Source organism: Mastigoproctus giganteus, chromosome 13 (genome assembly GCF_048544385.1).
Source record: "Mastigoproctus giganteus isolate SK-2022 chromosome 13, ASM4854438v1, whole genome shotgun sequence".
Taxonomy (NCBI): Eukaryota; Metazoa; Arthropoda; class Arachnida; order Uropygi; family Thelyphonidae; genus Mastigoproctus; species Mastigoproctus giganteus.
The window spans coordinates 33,974,600-33,988,638 of NC_143587.1; the positions used below are offsets into that span (position 1 = coordinate 33,974,600).

Sequence of the window (14,039 nt, forward strand, 5' to 3'; positions counted from 1 at the left end):
GAGATACAATCTGCAGCCCACTCAGATTTCACCTCCCTTACTCAGATTTCACCCCATCACCACACTCAGATTTCACCCCATCAAGCATCTGTGGGGTGAAATCAAATGGGTAATACAACATATACCACCATGCACTGTGGTGCAGATGTTGGGGCTTTGTAGGCAGCATGGTCAGTCATATTTCTGGATGTGTTGTGTAATCTCATCCATGCCACAGTATATTTAAGTTATCAACTGCCCAGTTGATAACAACTTAAATATGCTGTGGCACTGATGAGACATTTCATTGTCCACTGAGCATATTATATGCACAGCCAATGACTGCTTTAATCAATAAATAATGATTTTAACACTTATTAATAGAAAAATATTAGTCAATGACCAAATTTTCTGTTGATCCCATCCTAGAAGGCGAAAAATTTGAATTTTACTAAATATGTTTTTTCTAGTCAAGTCACATTATTTCATATGAATTACAATATTTTAATTCTATATTTTAATAGAATTCAAAACAATAATATTTATTCCCTAAAATATGGATGGCCGTGGCATGAAAGAGTGTAATGATCATAAAATCCACACTAGTGCATTTCAGATATTGCTATCTGATGATTTTATAAAATACAATTTCAGGCTAATTAAGGACAATTCTCCTATCTCAACCTATTTTTTGAACTACTAGCTCAAAAAAGGCGTTTTTTTTTGTTTTTTTTAAATGAGCAAAACGCCTCACAGCACTACAAAATTCACATTCTTAGGGTTTAGGGTAATGATGACCAAATAAAATATAAATTTTGTCAAAGAAAAAAAAAAATATAGCATTAGTAGAGACATATTACGAAAGCGCAATTACTAATGTCCATTAAAGATGGCTAAATAAAAACAATAAACAAGGTGACACACCCAGTAAAATTTTTATTCATACTGAGTATATGTTTACTCATTCATTTTTACCACTGAAAGCTCCATATCCATTTTTTTTCAAATTGAGACATGGTTTGATAACCGATCAGAATCGCACACATGTTCATGTGAACTTTTTTCACTGATTTTAATCCGGAAAATGGATGCTTGTTATGAAATAACCTGTATATTAGCGCAAGGGATTCCCACAATAGCTAAATCCGAGACCAGCATTCTTTCATATTCTGATGATAGTACTGGCGCCACATTATGCAAGAAAGCAAGTTTATATAGCATCAGAAAAAAAAAAAACTACTGATGTTTCCCAAACACGAATGCTGAACTGTTACATCCCCACCAGCAACAAAAAACACCATGAAGGCTGGATTCGGCCTTCGTGTATATTATCTTGCAGGGCCAGACTGTAAAGTTTCAGCCCCCCAAAATCATCACTTGTCATGCCAGGGCTATTGGTAGAAGAGCCAAATTTTCTGTTGATCCCAGTGGCACTCACCATTCGTTTTCCCAGGCCAGGCCGCCCCCTGCTCTCATGGAATTTCTTACTAACCGATATATCATTATTAGCCATACAGTGCAAGGAAGCCTGAGGCTTATTCTGCACCAGCCAAAAGAAAAAGAAAAAAAAAAAAAAAAAAAAATTCCGAGTTACACCCCCCCCCACCCGAAAGAGAGAAGTAGAAGTGAATCACCAAGAAAGAGAAGAATGATGAAATACAGCTTAGGACCCTGGGTGTGCCAAGCCCATACCAGATGTGAGCCCCTGGGGTAGATATCTATGATAACTGCCTTACTGACATATTAAAGATTTCAACAGTTGCGTATGTAAGCTTCACGTAAAAATAAATTCTGCATTCAGTTTAAGAAGTTATTCACCTATATGGGTTAGAGTCAACAACCTCAGAACTCATTTCAGCTATCTTTTGGCGAACGATTCCTTCCTGTTTCAGTTTTTCTATTTTTAACTCTTCCTCTAATTCGGCAATTCTACTCTGAAGTTCCTTAATCGATTCCATTATTACGTTTAATTAGAAAAAAAAAATCTACTACAAACATATGTTTATAAAACTTTGCAAACACACATTACCAATACTGAATCTAATGACATTGGTACACGTGCATTACTGTCCACAGCGACCCCACTTCTCAAAAATTGAAAATTGAAAATTATTAAAAATCTAGGTGGTATGTTTTTGCATAATATTTTAGCAGCTAGTGACTTATTATTATTATTAGCCATATAGTGCAAGGAAGCCTGAGGCTTATGCTCAGGCTTCCTTGCACTATATTCCTCGCACCGGCTAAAAAAAAATTTCCGAGTTACCCTGAGAGAGTGAGAGTCGGAAGTGAAGGGAATCACCAAGAAAGAGCATAAGCTTGGCACACCCAGGGTCCTCAGCTGGATATCATAATTCTTTCCATTCTTGGTGATTCCTTTCTACTTCTGACTCTCTCTCTCTCTCTCTCTCTCTCTCTCTCAGGGTAACTTGGAAATTTTTTTTTTTTTTGGCTGGTGCAGCATAAGCCTTGGGCTTCCTTGCACCATATGGCTAATAATAATAATAATAATAATAATAATAATAATAATAATAATAATAATAAGAGAAGAATTATGATATCCAGCTCAGGACCCTGGGTGTGCCAAGCCCATACTCACCAGATGTGAACCCTTGAGTAGTTATTTTACTAAAATAGTAACTACTTATTAAAAAGCAGATATAAAAATATTAAATTTACAATTATCCTTTATAAATAATGGTTTTCTGCAAATGACAAACACGAATTTTTCCATCAGGTAGAAAAAGATGATTTTCGTGCTGTATAAGGAAACAGTCAAGCTGCATTTATTATTATTATTATTATTATTATTGCTCTTATATTATTTCTCCTTGATTTGGGGATTCAACTCCGTGATGGATACTGCTACCAAGTACATAGGGTGGTTGTAATGTCTGGTGTTACTGTTAGTCGAGGAAATCTCTGACTATCCTACAGGTGTTCAGGATTGCGATTTTCTGGAGTTCCGTGTAGGTGTTGATCGGGATGGTCAATACTTCTTGAATATGCCACATCTCCTTGACTTCATTTCTCAGGTTCGTGTACTTCTTAATTTTTTCTTCATGGTTTTTCTGGACCTTGCTAGTTTTTGGCACCGCTATGCCAATCAGGTAGTAGGATTTTCCATCTTGTCCACAAGGGTTATGTCCGGTCTGTTGTGCGTGATGGTCTTATCCGTTATTATGGCGCGGTTCCAGTACAACTTGTGGGTTCTGGTCTCTAGTACTGCCTGGGGTTCGCACTTGTAGTATGGTACAGTTTCTTTGGTCAACTGGTATTTCCTCGCTAGCTTCTGGTGTATCCTCGCTATCTTATGGTAGACCTGTGAGCTTAACTTCTGTTCCAGGAAAATTAATGGAGGCACTGGTTAAAGAAGCACTGCAGGATCATTTAGACAAGACTTCAGTTATAGCTCAGACACAGCATGGTTTTGTTAAGGGGAAGTCTTGCCTGACCAACTTGATTGGATACTATGATGCAGTCACAAAAGAACTGGATGCAGGGAATAACTTTGATATTATATACTTGGATCTTAGAAAGGCTTTTGATACTGTTGCACATGGAAGACTGCTACACAAATTGGAGCAGTGTGACATTGGAGGCAAATTGCTGCTATGGATAAAGGGGTGGTTGAGGGGGAGAAGACAGAGAGTGGTAATCAATGGACACTGCTCATCGTGGACTAATGTTATTAGTGGAGTCCCTCAGGGCTCAGTGTTGGGTCCATTATTGTTTTCTGTATTTATAAATAATATTGATGATGGTATATCGGGCTTAATGTCCAAGTTTGCAGACGATACAAAGCTTGGCAGGGTTGTCAAGGACACTACTGACACTATGCTACTGCAACAGGATCTGGAAAGGTTGAGCAGGTGGGCTGAGAGGTGGCAAATGAAGTTTAACATTGACAAATGTAAAGTACTACACATGGGAAACAGCAACCCCAGAGCAACGTATCAACTCTATGGTACTACACTGACAGTGGTAGAGAATGAAAGGGACTTGGGGGTGGTTGTGCAGGCAGATATGAAGTTCTCTGAGCAGTGCAGACGGGCTGCAAGAGTAGCTCATGGAGTATTGTCAATGATATACAGGAATTTTTCCAGCAGGGATAAGGAGGTGATTATTCCATTGTATAAGGCGATGGTCAGGCCACACCTAGAGTACTGTATACAGGTCTGGAGGCCTCATTTCAAGAAGGATGTAGAGCTGCTGGAACGAGTACAGAGAAGGGCAACAAGATTAGTGAATGGAACAAAGGGGTGCTCTTACGAAGAAAGGCTTGAGTTTTGCAAATTACAGTGTCTGGAGACTAGGCACCAGCGAGGTGATCTGATAGAGGTGTATAAGGCCTTGAATGGTTTAAGCATGCTCAATGCTGATGGGATTCTTCTTCTAGCTCAGAAAAATCACCTGAGAGGGCATAAATTCAAATTGAGAAAAGACAGATGTAGGATAGACGTGCGGAAATTTGCCTTTAGCCAGCGGGTGGTTGGTTGGTGGAACAGACTCCCATCCCTTGTGGTGGAGGTTGATAGCCTAAATAAGTTTAAGGCTGAGCTGGACAGGTATTTTGAACGAACAGAGGGGTGAAGTGGAAGTGGGTTTTTTTTTTTTTTTTGGCTGATGCTGCATAAGCTTGCTTTCTTGCATCAAATGCCTCTACTAATGCTAATGCTAATGCTATTATCCTGGCTACCTGGTCGTGTCTATGAGAGTACTTAGTCTGGGTGATTACCTTGCATCCTGCGGTGATGTGTTGGATCGTTTATTATTATTATTATTATTATTATTATTATTATTATTATTATTATTATTATTATTATTATTATTATTAGGGTTACCCGTAATTGATTACATAAACCAGTATTTTTGCCTGTAAATTGCGTGTGTTTTCTAGTCGATTTGCCTGTTTTGCTGGACGAAAAAAATCCCAGTTTCTGGGGAAAAAACTTTGCTATCTACAGCTGAGACCGAATAGCTCAGCCATGGAGTGAAAAAAGCCCAATAAAGTCCCTCTCGTCATCGACGGGATTCGAACCCGGCCTTTTCCACCCGGTGTGGGGAGGACGGTGACGATATCGAGCAGACATACGTTGCTGGACAGTCTCGCGTTTATCAAACTCGCAGTTAGCATCCTAATAAATCATAGAAAATAGAGGGTCAGTGGAAAAATAAAATAATAAATACGTCAATAAAAATATATCACAAAACACAATAAACTTTATTTTTAATTTATATGGCATAAAAACGGTGATTAGGATGACAATTCAGTTAAGTGGTCAAGACAGTGAGTGTTAATGCACACGGATTTGAGCGAACTGTAGTTCAAGTCTATGTATTAGTATTAGTAGTGGTGCGAAAAAAATGCAAAAAAGCAAGCTTATTCAACATCAGCCAAAAACACCTTCTCATTTCACCTATTTATCAATCCCCCAGTAGTTTGTCTAGCTTTTCCTTGAATTTCTTCAAACTATCCACTTGCATAACAACGGATGGATGCTTCTTTCAGCACTCAACCGTTGGCTGAAGGAAAACTTCCAAACATCTATTCGGCAACCATTCTTCCTCAGTTTGAATTTATGTCTCTTCATGTACTTAGTCGTAAAATCATCGCTTTTTCCTCTCACCAGCCTCGTTGTTCTTTGTATCCGTTCCTGCTGCTCTACATCCTTCCTAAAATGAGGCCTTCAGACCAGTATGCGTTACTCAGGATGTATCCTGACCATTGCCTTGTAAAAGGGGCAATCACCTCTTTATCTCCGCTAGCAAAATTCATATATAATTGACAAAACCCCATGAGCTGCCCTGACAACCTATCTGCTCTGCGCAGAGAACTTCATATCTGACTGCACAATTTCTTCGAGGTATTTTTCATTTTCCATTACCATGAAAGTAGTACTACCACGCATTCACTCCGTGGCTGAGTTAGTTGGTCTCAGACGTAGATAGCAAGGTTTCCCTCCCCTCCCCCCAGAAACTGGGCTTTTTTCGTCAGCAAACCAGGCAAATCGACCAAAGAACACGCGCAATTTACAGACATAATACATATATGGGTATATATAAGAAATTATGGGTGGCCCTAATATAATAGTTTGAATTTGAGTATTACCACGCAGTTGTTATGTTACTGTCATTAACCAGCAGCCTGTTATATTACTGTCAGTAACCTTCATTACTGTCATTAACCAGCATGCTAACTTTTGTAGCATCAGCGAACTTAGACATTAAGCATGATATACTTTCATCAATATCATTAATAAACACACAAAACAACAATGGGTCCAGCACCGAACCCTGTGAAATTCCCAAATAATATTCACGAAGGGCAGTGTCCGTCCATGACCACCTTCTGTATTCTAAAATTCAACCATTCCTTTATCTGTAGCAGTAACTTGCCTTTAATACCATATTGCTGCAGTAGCCTTTTATTGGCAACAGTATCAAAAGCTTTCTGGAAATCCAAGTATATATCAAAATTATTTTTGACATCCAGTTCCTTTGTCACAACATTGTAGTATCCAATCAAATTGGTTAGTTGAGATTTCCCCTTAACAAACTCATGCTGTGTCTGCAGAATAATTGAATTCCTGTCAAATTGGTTCTGCATTACTTCATTAACTAGAAGCTCTATTATTTTCCTTGGAACAGACGTTAAGTTAAGGTGCCTATTTCGAAGACGATGCAAACTGCAGCGTCTTAGGAAAAGGGGGTGATCTGATTGAAGTATTTAAGGCCTTGAATGGCCATATGAGGGGCATAAATTTAAGTTAAGTAAGCATGGTTGCAGAATAGATGTGCGGATGTGCCTTCAGCCAGAGAGTGATTGTTGGAACAGGTTGGTGCAGAGTTGATTGATTGAACAGGCTTCCATCTGTTGTTGTGTTTGAATAAATTCAAGGAATTACTAGAAAAATTCTTGGATGGTATGAATGAGGTTAAATGTGTAATTTTTATTTATTTATATTTTTGTTTATTTTTTGGCTGACGTTTGTCCCTACTACTACTACTACTACTACAATTGTTAGAATAAATTGCGTCTAGTGTTTTGGAAGTCGTTAGTTTGAAGAAAGTAACACAAGTTTTGGGAAATTATAGGAAATAATTAGAAAATGAATTTTATTTATTTGTTTATTTATTTTTTAGCTGATGTACAAATGTTGTTTCCTTCCATCATGTTGCAATACTAATAAAAACAGTATCGGTGCAAATCAACCTACAGGGTCAGTTTTCCCTGACTGTCTGCTTTTCGGGTAAAATGGCGATTTCACCCACTACAACTTACTCTTACTTGGTCATTAAGGCAAATACCCAAATAAGAACTAAAATTTCTGAAATCTGATTTTCTCAGATTTCAAAAAATAATTAAAAGATGGATGATGCGAAAATGAATTTCCTGATCTTCAAGGCCAATCTGCATAGTTCTTATGTACCTGAAACTTGCCCAAAATATACTTGATACAAAATTAATATTATTCATGTATTTTACTATGCGACGCAGAGCGGAACGGAAATAAAAAAAAATAACAAGATGCAGTTAAAATAGGTTTAATGCCAAAATACGTACAGTAAACAGTAATACAAAAGAGATTTCTGGCAGTATGTTTCCTTTCATCAGTTTTAACCGGTTAAAAGTCTAGAAATACAGAACCTATGTGTTTGCAGTGGTAGTCGTGTATGGTGAACTGCGTGTAGTAACAATTAGCTATTAGAAGGCAAAGCTTGTGGTTGTGACGTATGGGAACGTTGTGATTGCCAACGTTTGTCAGCAATAAGGATGGTTGCTTCAAAAAAAAAAAAAAAATTCAAATAATTATATTAGGGCCTACCTTTAGTGGCAAAGTGTCTCCTGGAGAGATTGCGGGGGGCTGAAGTGCCAAGAGCAATATACAATCTTTTGTCAAGCTATTTCTCACATCGTTCCATAAACGTCGAGTGGCTCTGTGCAGGTCACCAGGAATGTTTCACGAGGATGTCCACAGGGGCCAATATTGGGGTCCCTGTGTTGGAATGTTGTATTTGACTCTTGGCCTAACAGAAAATTTGAAGCCATCACCATGATTGCATATGCTGATGACCTTACCATTTTTGTGCAGGGGAAACTCAAGGACATCTTTGGAAGTTTCGGCCAGTCACGTACTGCAGGAACTTTCCACTTGGTTTGAAATACATAAACTCCACGTCTCAACATCTAAAACTTCTCAGATGTTGCTGAAGGGTAAGCTAGATAAGGGGCACCTCCACTGATCAGGTATCGAGGGCAGTCCATTAAGTATAATTCCACAACTAAGTATTTAGGCATCTATCTTGATGACACCTTAAGTTTTCTGCCTCATGTAAAGGAAAAATGTAAACCAATTCTAGCAAGATTACGATTAGTAACCAGAAAAGAGTGGGGTTCGAGAGGTCACTCTCTCAGACTAACTTACAATTGTGTCTTTTTGTGTATTATTACCTATAGTGCTGGTCTTGGGGCTATAGAGCTACTAAGTGTGCTGTCATTAAACAATTGTTACAGGCCCAGCGTGCTGCTCTTCTGATTATGTCTAGGGCATGTAGGACTACATCTACTGTGGCTTTACGTGTTCTGTCGGGAAAACTACCAGTACATTATAATACACCAATTATCATCTGAAGAAAGCACGCCCTGTTTCCTTGGAAGATGTGCAGCTTGATCTGAGTGCCTCTTTGGTTTCTGAAATACTGCGTTCCATCTACATTTAAAAGTGGGAAAGATATTGGAATACCTCAGATCTAGGTAGTGTAACGAAAGAATTTTTACCTTTAGTTAGAAAGAATTTCTCCAGGATTGCACGGCACATTTCTGCTGTCAGGTCATGGCAGCATTGATAGTAAATTGTTTAAACTATTACTGTCTCCTACTGCACTTTGTCTGTGTGGGCTGAAGAGAACGTGGATCATATCTTATTTGATTGTCACTACTATTTGGACTATACACAAGAACTTCAACTCACTGCAGGACACTTCACTAATGAAAATAAACCTTTATTTGTTCGATTTCAGGTTGTTGTATTTAATGCTCTTAATACATTTGTTACACGTATCTTCAAAAGGAGAGATGAACTTCGATCAGTTAACCCAAGATAGACTCTTTGTACCTAAGGGTTGGTGTACAGAAAAGTGACTTTAAGTACGAGTTCTTGTGACTCTTTGTACCTAAGGGTTGGTGTACAGAAAAGTGACTTTAACTACGAGTTTTCACAATGATTACTTGTATTAGATGGTAACAATGTTATTTTATTGTTATGTATTAGAACTACTGGATTTCTTCTGCCTCTGAAGATTCTACTTTTTGTTCCTTGATAATGCTACTCCAGTGGATTATCCTTTTGGACTTGCATTGTTTGGTGAACTGTTGAAGCTAACTAAGACTTCATATTAATTGTATATAGTACATATATTTGTTAATGACGAATCTTTCCCTATTAATAGCTTGATGGAGTGAAATTTGGTCCATGATATTTAGACTCTTTCCTCAACGAAGAAAAGAATGTCTTGAGGAGCTTTCTCTGTTTGCTGATTTTGATACCAGGATGGGACTTTTGGTAAGATGCCACGCGCCCGTCACGATGACAGCAGAACAAAGCACAAAATTTGCACACAAAACACTACGCACACATGACCGGTTATGGCGCAAGCCTCACCACAAGAAGTATAATAAACGCGGCTAATGGGGGAAACCCTGGGGTCCACAACAACCACACTTAAATACTTATACTTATTAGGGCCACCCGCAATTTCTTACATATAACCATATTTGTAATGTGTCTGTAAATTGCGTGTGTTCTCTGGTCGATTTGCCTGTTTTGCTGCACGAAAAAATCCCAGTTTCTGGGGGTAAAAACCTTGCTATATACGCTGGAGACCGACTAACTGCCACGGAGTGAAAAAATCAGCCCAATAAAGTCCCTCGCGTCATTGCCGGGATTAGAACCCGGGCCTTTTCCACCCAGTGTTGGGAGAACGGTGACGATACCACTGTGCTACGCTCGCAGACAGGATGGTTGATCCAGTAATATGATGGACACGACATCCTATGTTTCTGTTAAAGGAAGTATTAGAGCACAAGATGTGCAGTGACTCCAACCAGGACGGTGCCGGTAATGGCGGGACCGATCGATAACCATGACATCACGGCGTGAGTCAATGTCTTGTTGGCCAGAAGTGCTCAGCAATGGCCGAGTGTTCTACGTTCGCTAAACGAATTTTACGGACTACCAAAAGTCCACAAAGAAGGAGTACCGTTAAGACCCATCGTCTCCTGTTGTGGCTCACCGAGTTATGAGTTGCCTCAGTTCGTCTCGGGCCTATTCTCTCCCCTAGTGGGCAAGACCGCAACACTATTTCAAACAGTGGTGAATTTATAGATCGGATCCACGCCCTATCCATCTCGGATGATATTAATCTGACTCGGTCATTAAAGCAAATACCCAAATAAGAACTAAAATTGCTGATTCTCGGCTAGTTACATTTTCTCAGATTTCATGGATATCTTTTGATGTGGTGTCTCTTTTTACTTCCACCCGTGTCAAACTAGCCATCGCGTGTGCCAAGGAACTTTTGTCGCACTTTTGGATAGCGACCAGACCCTGAACAACAGGACCTTACTAACTTCAGAGGACATTTCTACCACCCTTGGACTGTGCTTGACAGTTGGGACCATCATGTTCGGGGACTCCATTTACCAGCAGATACACCAATGGTTCCCCGGTTAGTTCAGTCACGGTAAACCTCTCAATGGAGGAATTGGAGGGTCGCGCATTTACGGGTATATCAGTACCTATTACCTTTTGGTGTCACTACGTGGATGATGTATTTGTGGTTATTCCCCAGGATTCGGGAAGCTAACTCTTGGACCAATTTAACTGTTTGTCGCCTTTCATAAAAATCACTATCGAACAAAAGCCTTACAATACCCTCCCGTACTAGGATACACTTGTCCGACGTGAGGGCACGCGTTTGAGGACAACAGTTTATCGCAAGCCGATGTGTGCTGGCCAATTTACAAGCTACCGGTCAGCGCGCGCGCGCGCACACACACACACACACACACACACACACACACACACACACACACACACACACACACACACACACACACACACACACACACACACACACACACACACACACACACACACACACACACACACACACACACACACACACACACACACACACACACACACACACACACACACACACACACACACACACACACACACACACACACACACACACACACACACACACACACACACACACAGCCATCTTGTCAGCACTGACGAGCCCTGTTATCCCGCGCCTAGACCCACTCTAGTTCTGCGAATGAGAGGCGCACTGAGATTGTCTGGGTCAAGACAGACCTTGCGATGTGTGGCTACCCCACCAGTACCCTAGACAGGTGCAACCTACAGGCCCGTGACCATGTAGTGACCACAGGACCGTTCACGGTATTGACTCTGCCGCGACCGCCTTTATCCCATACTACCCAAACCTTCACAGCAGGTTTCTAGGGTATTAAAATCTCATGGAATGAAGTGCTTACAACTGCCGAGCAGGAAGTTGCGACCCCTCGTCTCCAAAGTAAAAACACCAATTCCCATTTTGCTGCAGAATGGACTAGTCTACCGCATTTCTTGCCGTGACTGCACTAGTTGCTACGTCGACCAAACTGGCAGAAGATTCAGCAATCGTGTTTCAGAACACGAAAGAGACATTCGTTTAGTGGACGTAGAACACTCGGCCATTGCTGAGCACTTCTGGTCAACCCAACACGACATTGACCCACGTCGCCTTTAACAGAAACAGCGGATGTCGTGTCCATCCTATTACTGAAGCAACCATCCTTATGGCTGACAAACGTTGGCAATCACAAAGTTCCCATACGTCACAGCCACAAGCTTTGCCTTCTAACAGCTAATTGTTACTGCACGCAGTTCACCATACATACATACCACCGCACGCACATAGATTCTGTATTTTTAGACTTTTAGATTAACCGCTAAAACTGGTGAAGGGCAACATACTGCCCGAAAGCTCTTTTGTGTTACTGTTTACTGTATGTATTTGGCATTAAACCTATTTTAACTGCATCTTGTTATTTATTTATTTCCGTTACGCTCTGCGTCGCATAGTAAAATACATGAATAATACTTGATACAATAAATATCTTACAGATGTCGCTGTTTTATATGGATACTAGGTTTGCGTTGTGTGGGGAAACAGTTTTCACGAAATTTTAAAATTTTGTGTGCTGTCGGATATGTATCAGCTTTCCATTAATGTTTTTTTGACAATTAATCCATTAAAATGGAAACCTTTTTACGCGTGAAGTATGTTTAAACTCGGTAGGTTTTGAAATAGATGATCAGTACGTTTGCGTAATGCACGAAACCGATTTTCAGTTTTGTTGGATTGTTCACACAGTGCAATTTTTGCTGTTAAATAGTGTTATATCTCTAAATAATGGAATTGCACCCCCATATTACGGCTTAGACAGACCAGCATTGGAATATGAATTACCTCCGTTACCGTATGGATTTGATGGTTTAGAACCATACATCGATGAGGAAACAGTCCGAGTTCATTATCTTGGCCATCATTCGAAATATGCAGAGCAAATGAATATGGTCTTGAAGCAATGGAGAAAGAATGTACCAAAGGTGACTTTCCCTCTACATTTAAGCGAATATATAAAAATAAAGTATTAGGGACATTGCTCTCAGTGCATGTTAACCTTCACTCACTGGCACCGCCAAGTGAGTAACAAGGGCACTCGTTGTTGTTGTTATTTGGTGTTTTAGGAGCATTAGCAACTAAGGCCATATTGCTCCGGGATATGCGGTGGTCATTCCCTGACCTTTCCGTATCTTCCGTATTTGGTGGTGACGGGCTCGAATCCCGGTCTAATCAAGAAGCGTGTGCTACGCACTGTGGGCACTCGTGTGGCGTCTATTTAATCCCATTTTGCCATCATCATCTGTCATCGTTCCGCTATTCCACGGATCGACGTATGAAGCCTCGCCACCATGCCCTGTCAGTGTACTTCTCTCTGTCGTTGATTTCACTCCAATTTCCTCCTCTCTTAACGACATCTGTCCTTATCATGTCTTGACATCTCATTCTTGGTCTCCCCCTTGGTCTTTTGCCTCTTAATTGTAAATAAAACATTCTTATTGGCAAACGCCTCTCGTTCATCCCCTTTACATGTCCAAACCATTTTAAACGGGACCTTTTAATCCTATCCTGGAGTTTTTCAACCTAAATTCTCTCCCTGATCACATCATTCCTGATTTTGTTGCCCATTTTGTATTATAATTTTTTTTTAGCTAAAATGGTGATCTATTATGATTTAAAATATCGAATGAAAATAAATGAGAGAAACCAATAATACTACTACTAATAAAGTTTTTATCGTATTTTTTAATAGAATTTTTAAGGTTACTTACCTCCAAGATTGAAACTCGGATGCTCGCGTGGTGTCTGGCAGACGCAACGTGAACGTCTTTGCTTTTGCCAGTTCGCGTTTAGCCGGTGAAATCAAACCATTGCGGCACAATTAAAACCTATAGCGGGGGGGGGGGGTGCAAAGGGTGCACTGCACCTGGGTGTCAACGTTCAAGGGATGCCTGAAAACCTGAAACTTATATACACATATGAAGAAAATTTTAAAGGGGGTGCCAAATTGCAGTTGGCACCTGGGTGCCACATACCCTACGAATGCCCCTGCCTATAGCTGGTGTCTCACAGATACCACGTAGGAATGGGAGTTGCCTAGAAGAAAAGAGATTTTTGCTCACCAGTCATCTCTTAACATCAAACAAAAATTTAATTCCTCTTAATTCATAGTACATATATCGAAACGAAAACAGAATATATAGTATAACTAGTTAAGAGAATAGAGAATATTGGTAGGGAAAGGTAGATGAGAGGAATTGATTTTATTCAGATAAAAAAAAAAAAAAAAAAATTAGAAAAAAGTGGCATCTGTCAGACACCATATTAATAGATGAATGTTAATTACAATTAGACAGCTG

The 14,039-nt window shown here is 39.9% G+C and overlaps 2 protein-coding genes across 2 annotated transcripts in view; one reads left to right on the plus strand and one right to left on the minus strand.

Moving 5' to 3' along the window:
* Positions 1-1,937, minus strand: part of Uba5 (Ubiquitin-like activating enzyme 5) — a 35,379-nt gene extending 33,442 nt beyond the window's left edge. The window contains exon 1 of the mRNA XM_090388053.1: positions 1,798-1,937. Within this exon, the coding sequence (XP_090244179.1) occupies positions 1,798-1,937 (140 nt within the window). The remainder of the gene's footprint in view (positions 1-1,797) is intronic.
* Positions 1,938-12,386: 10,449 nt separating this feature from the next.
* The window catches only part of LOC150075938 (uncharacterized), a 29,886-nt gene continuing 28,233 nt past the window's right edge, over positions 12,387-14,039 (plus strand). The window contains exon 1 of the mRNA XM_090387216.1: positions 12,387-12,665. Within this exon, the coding sequence (XP_090243342.1) occupies positions 12,387-12,665 (279 nt within the window). The remainder of the gene's footprint in view (positions 12,666-14,039) is intronic.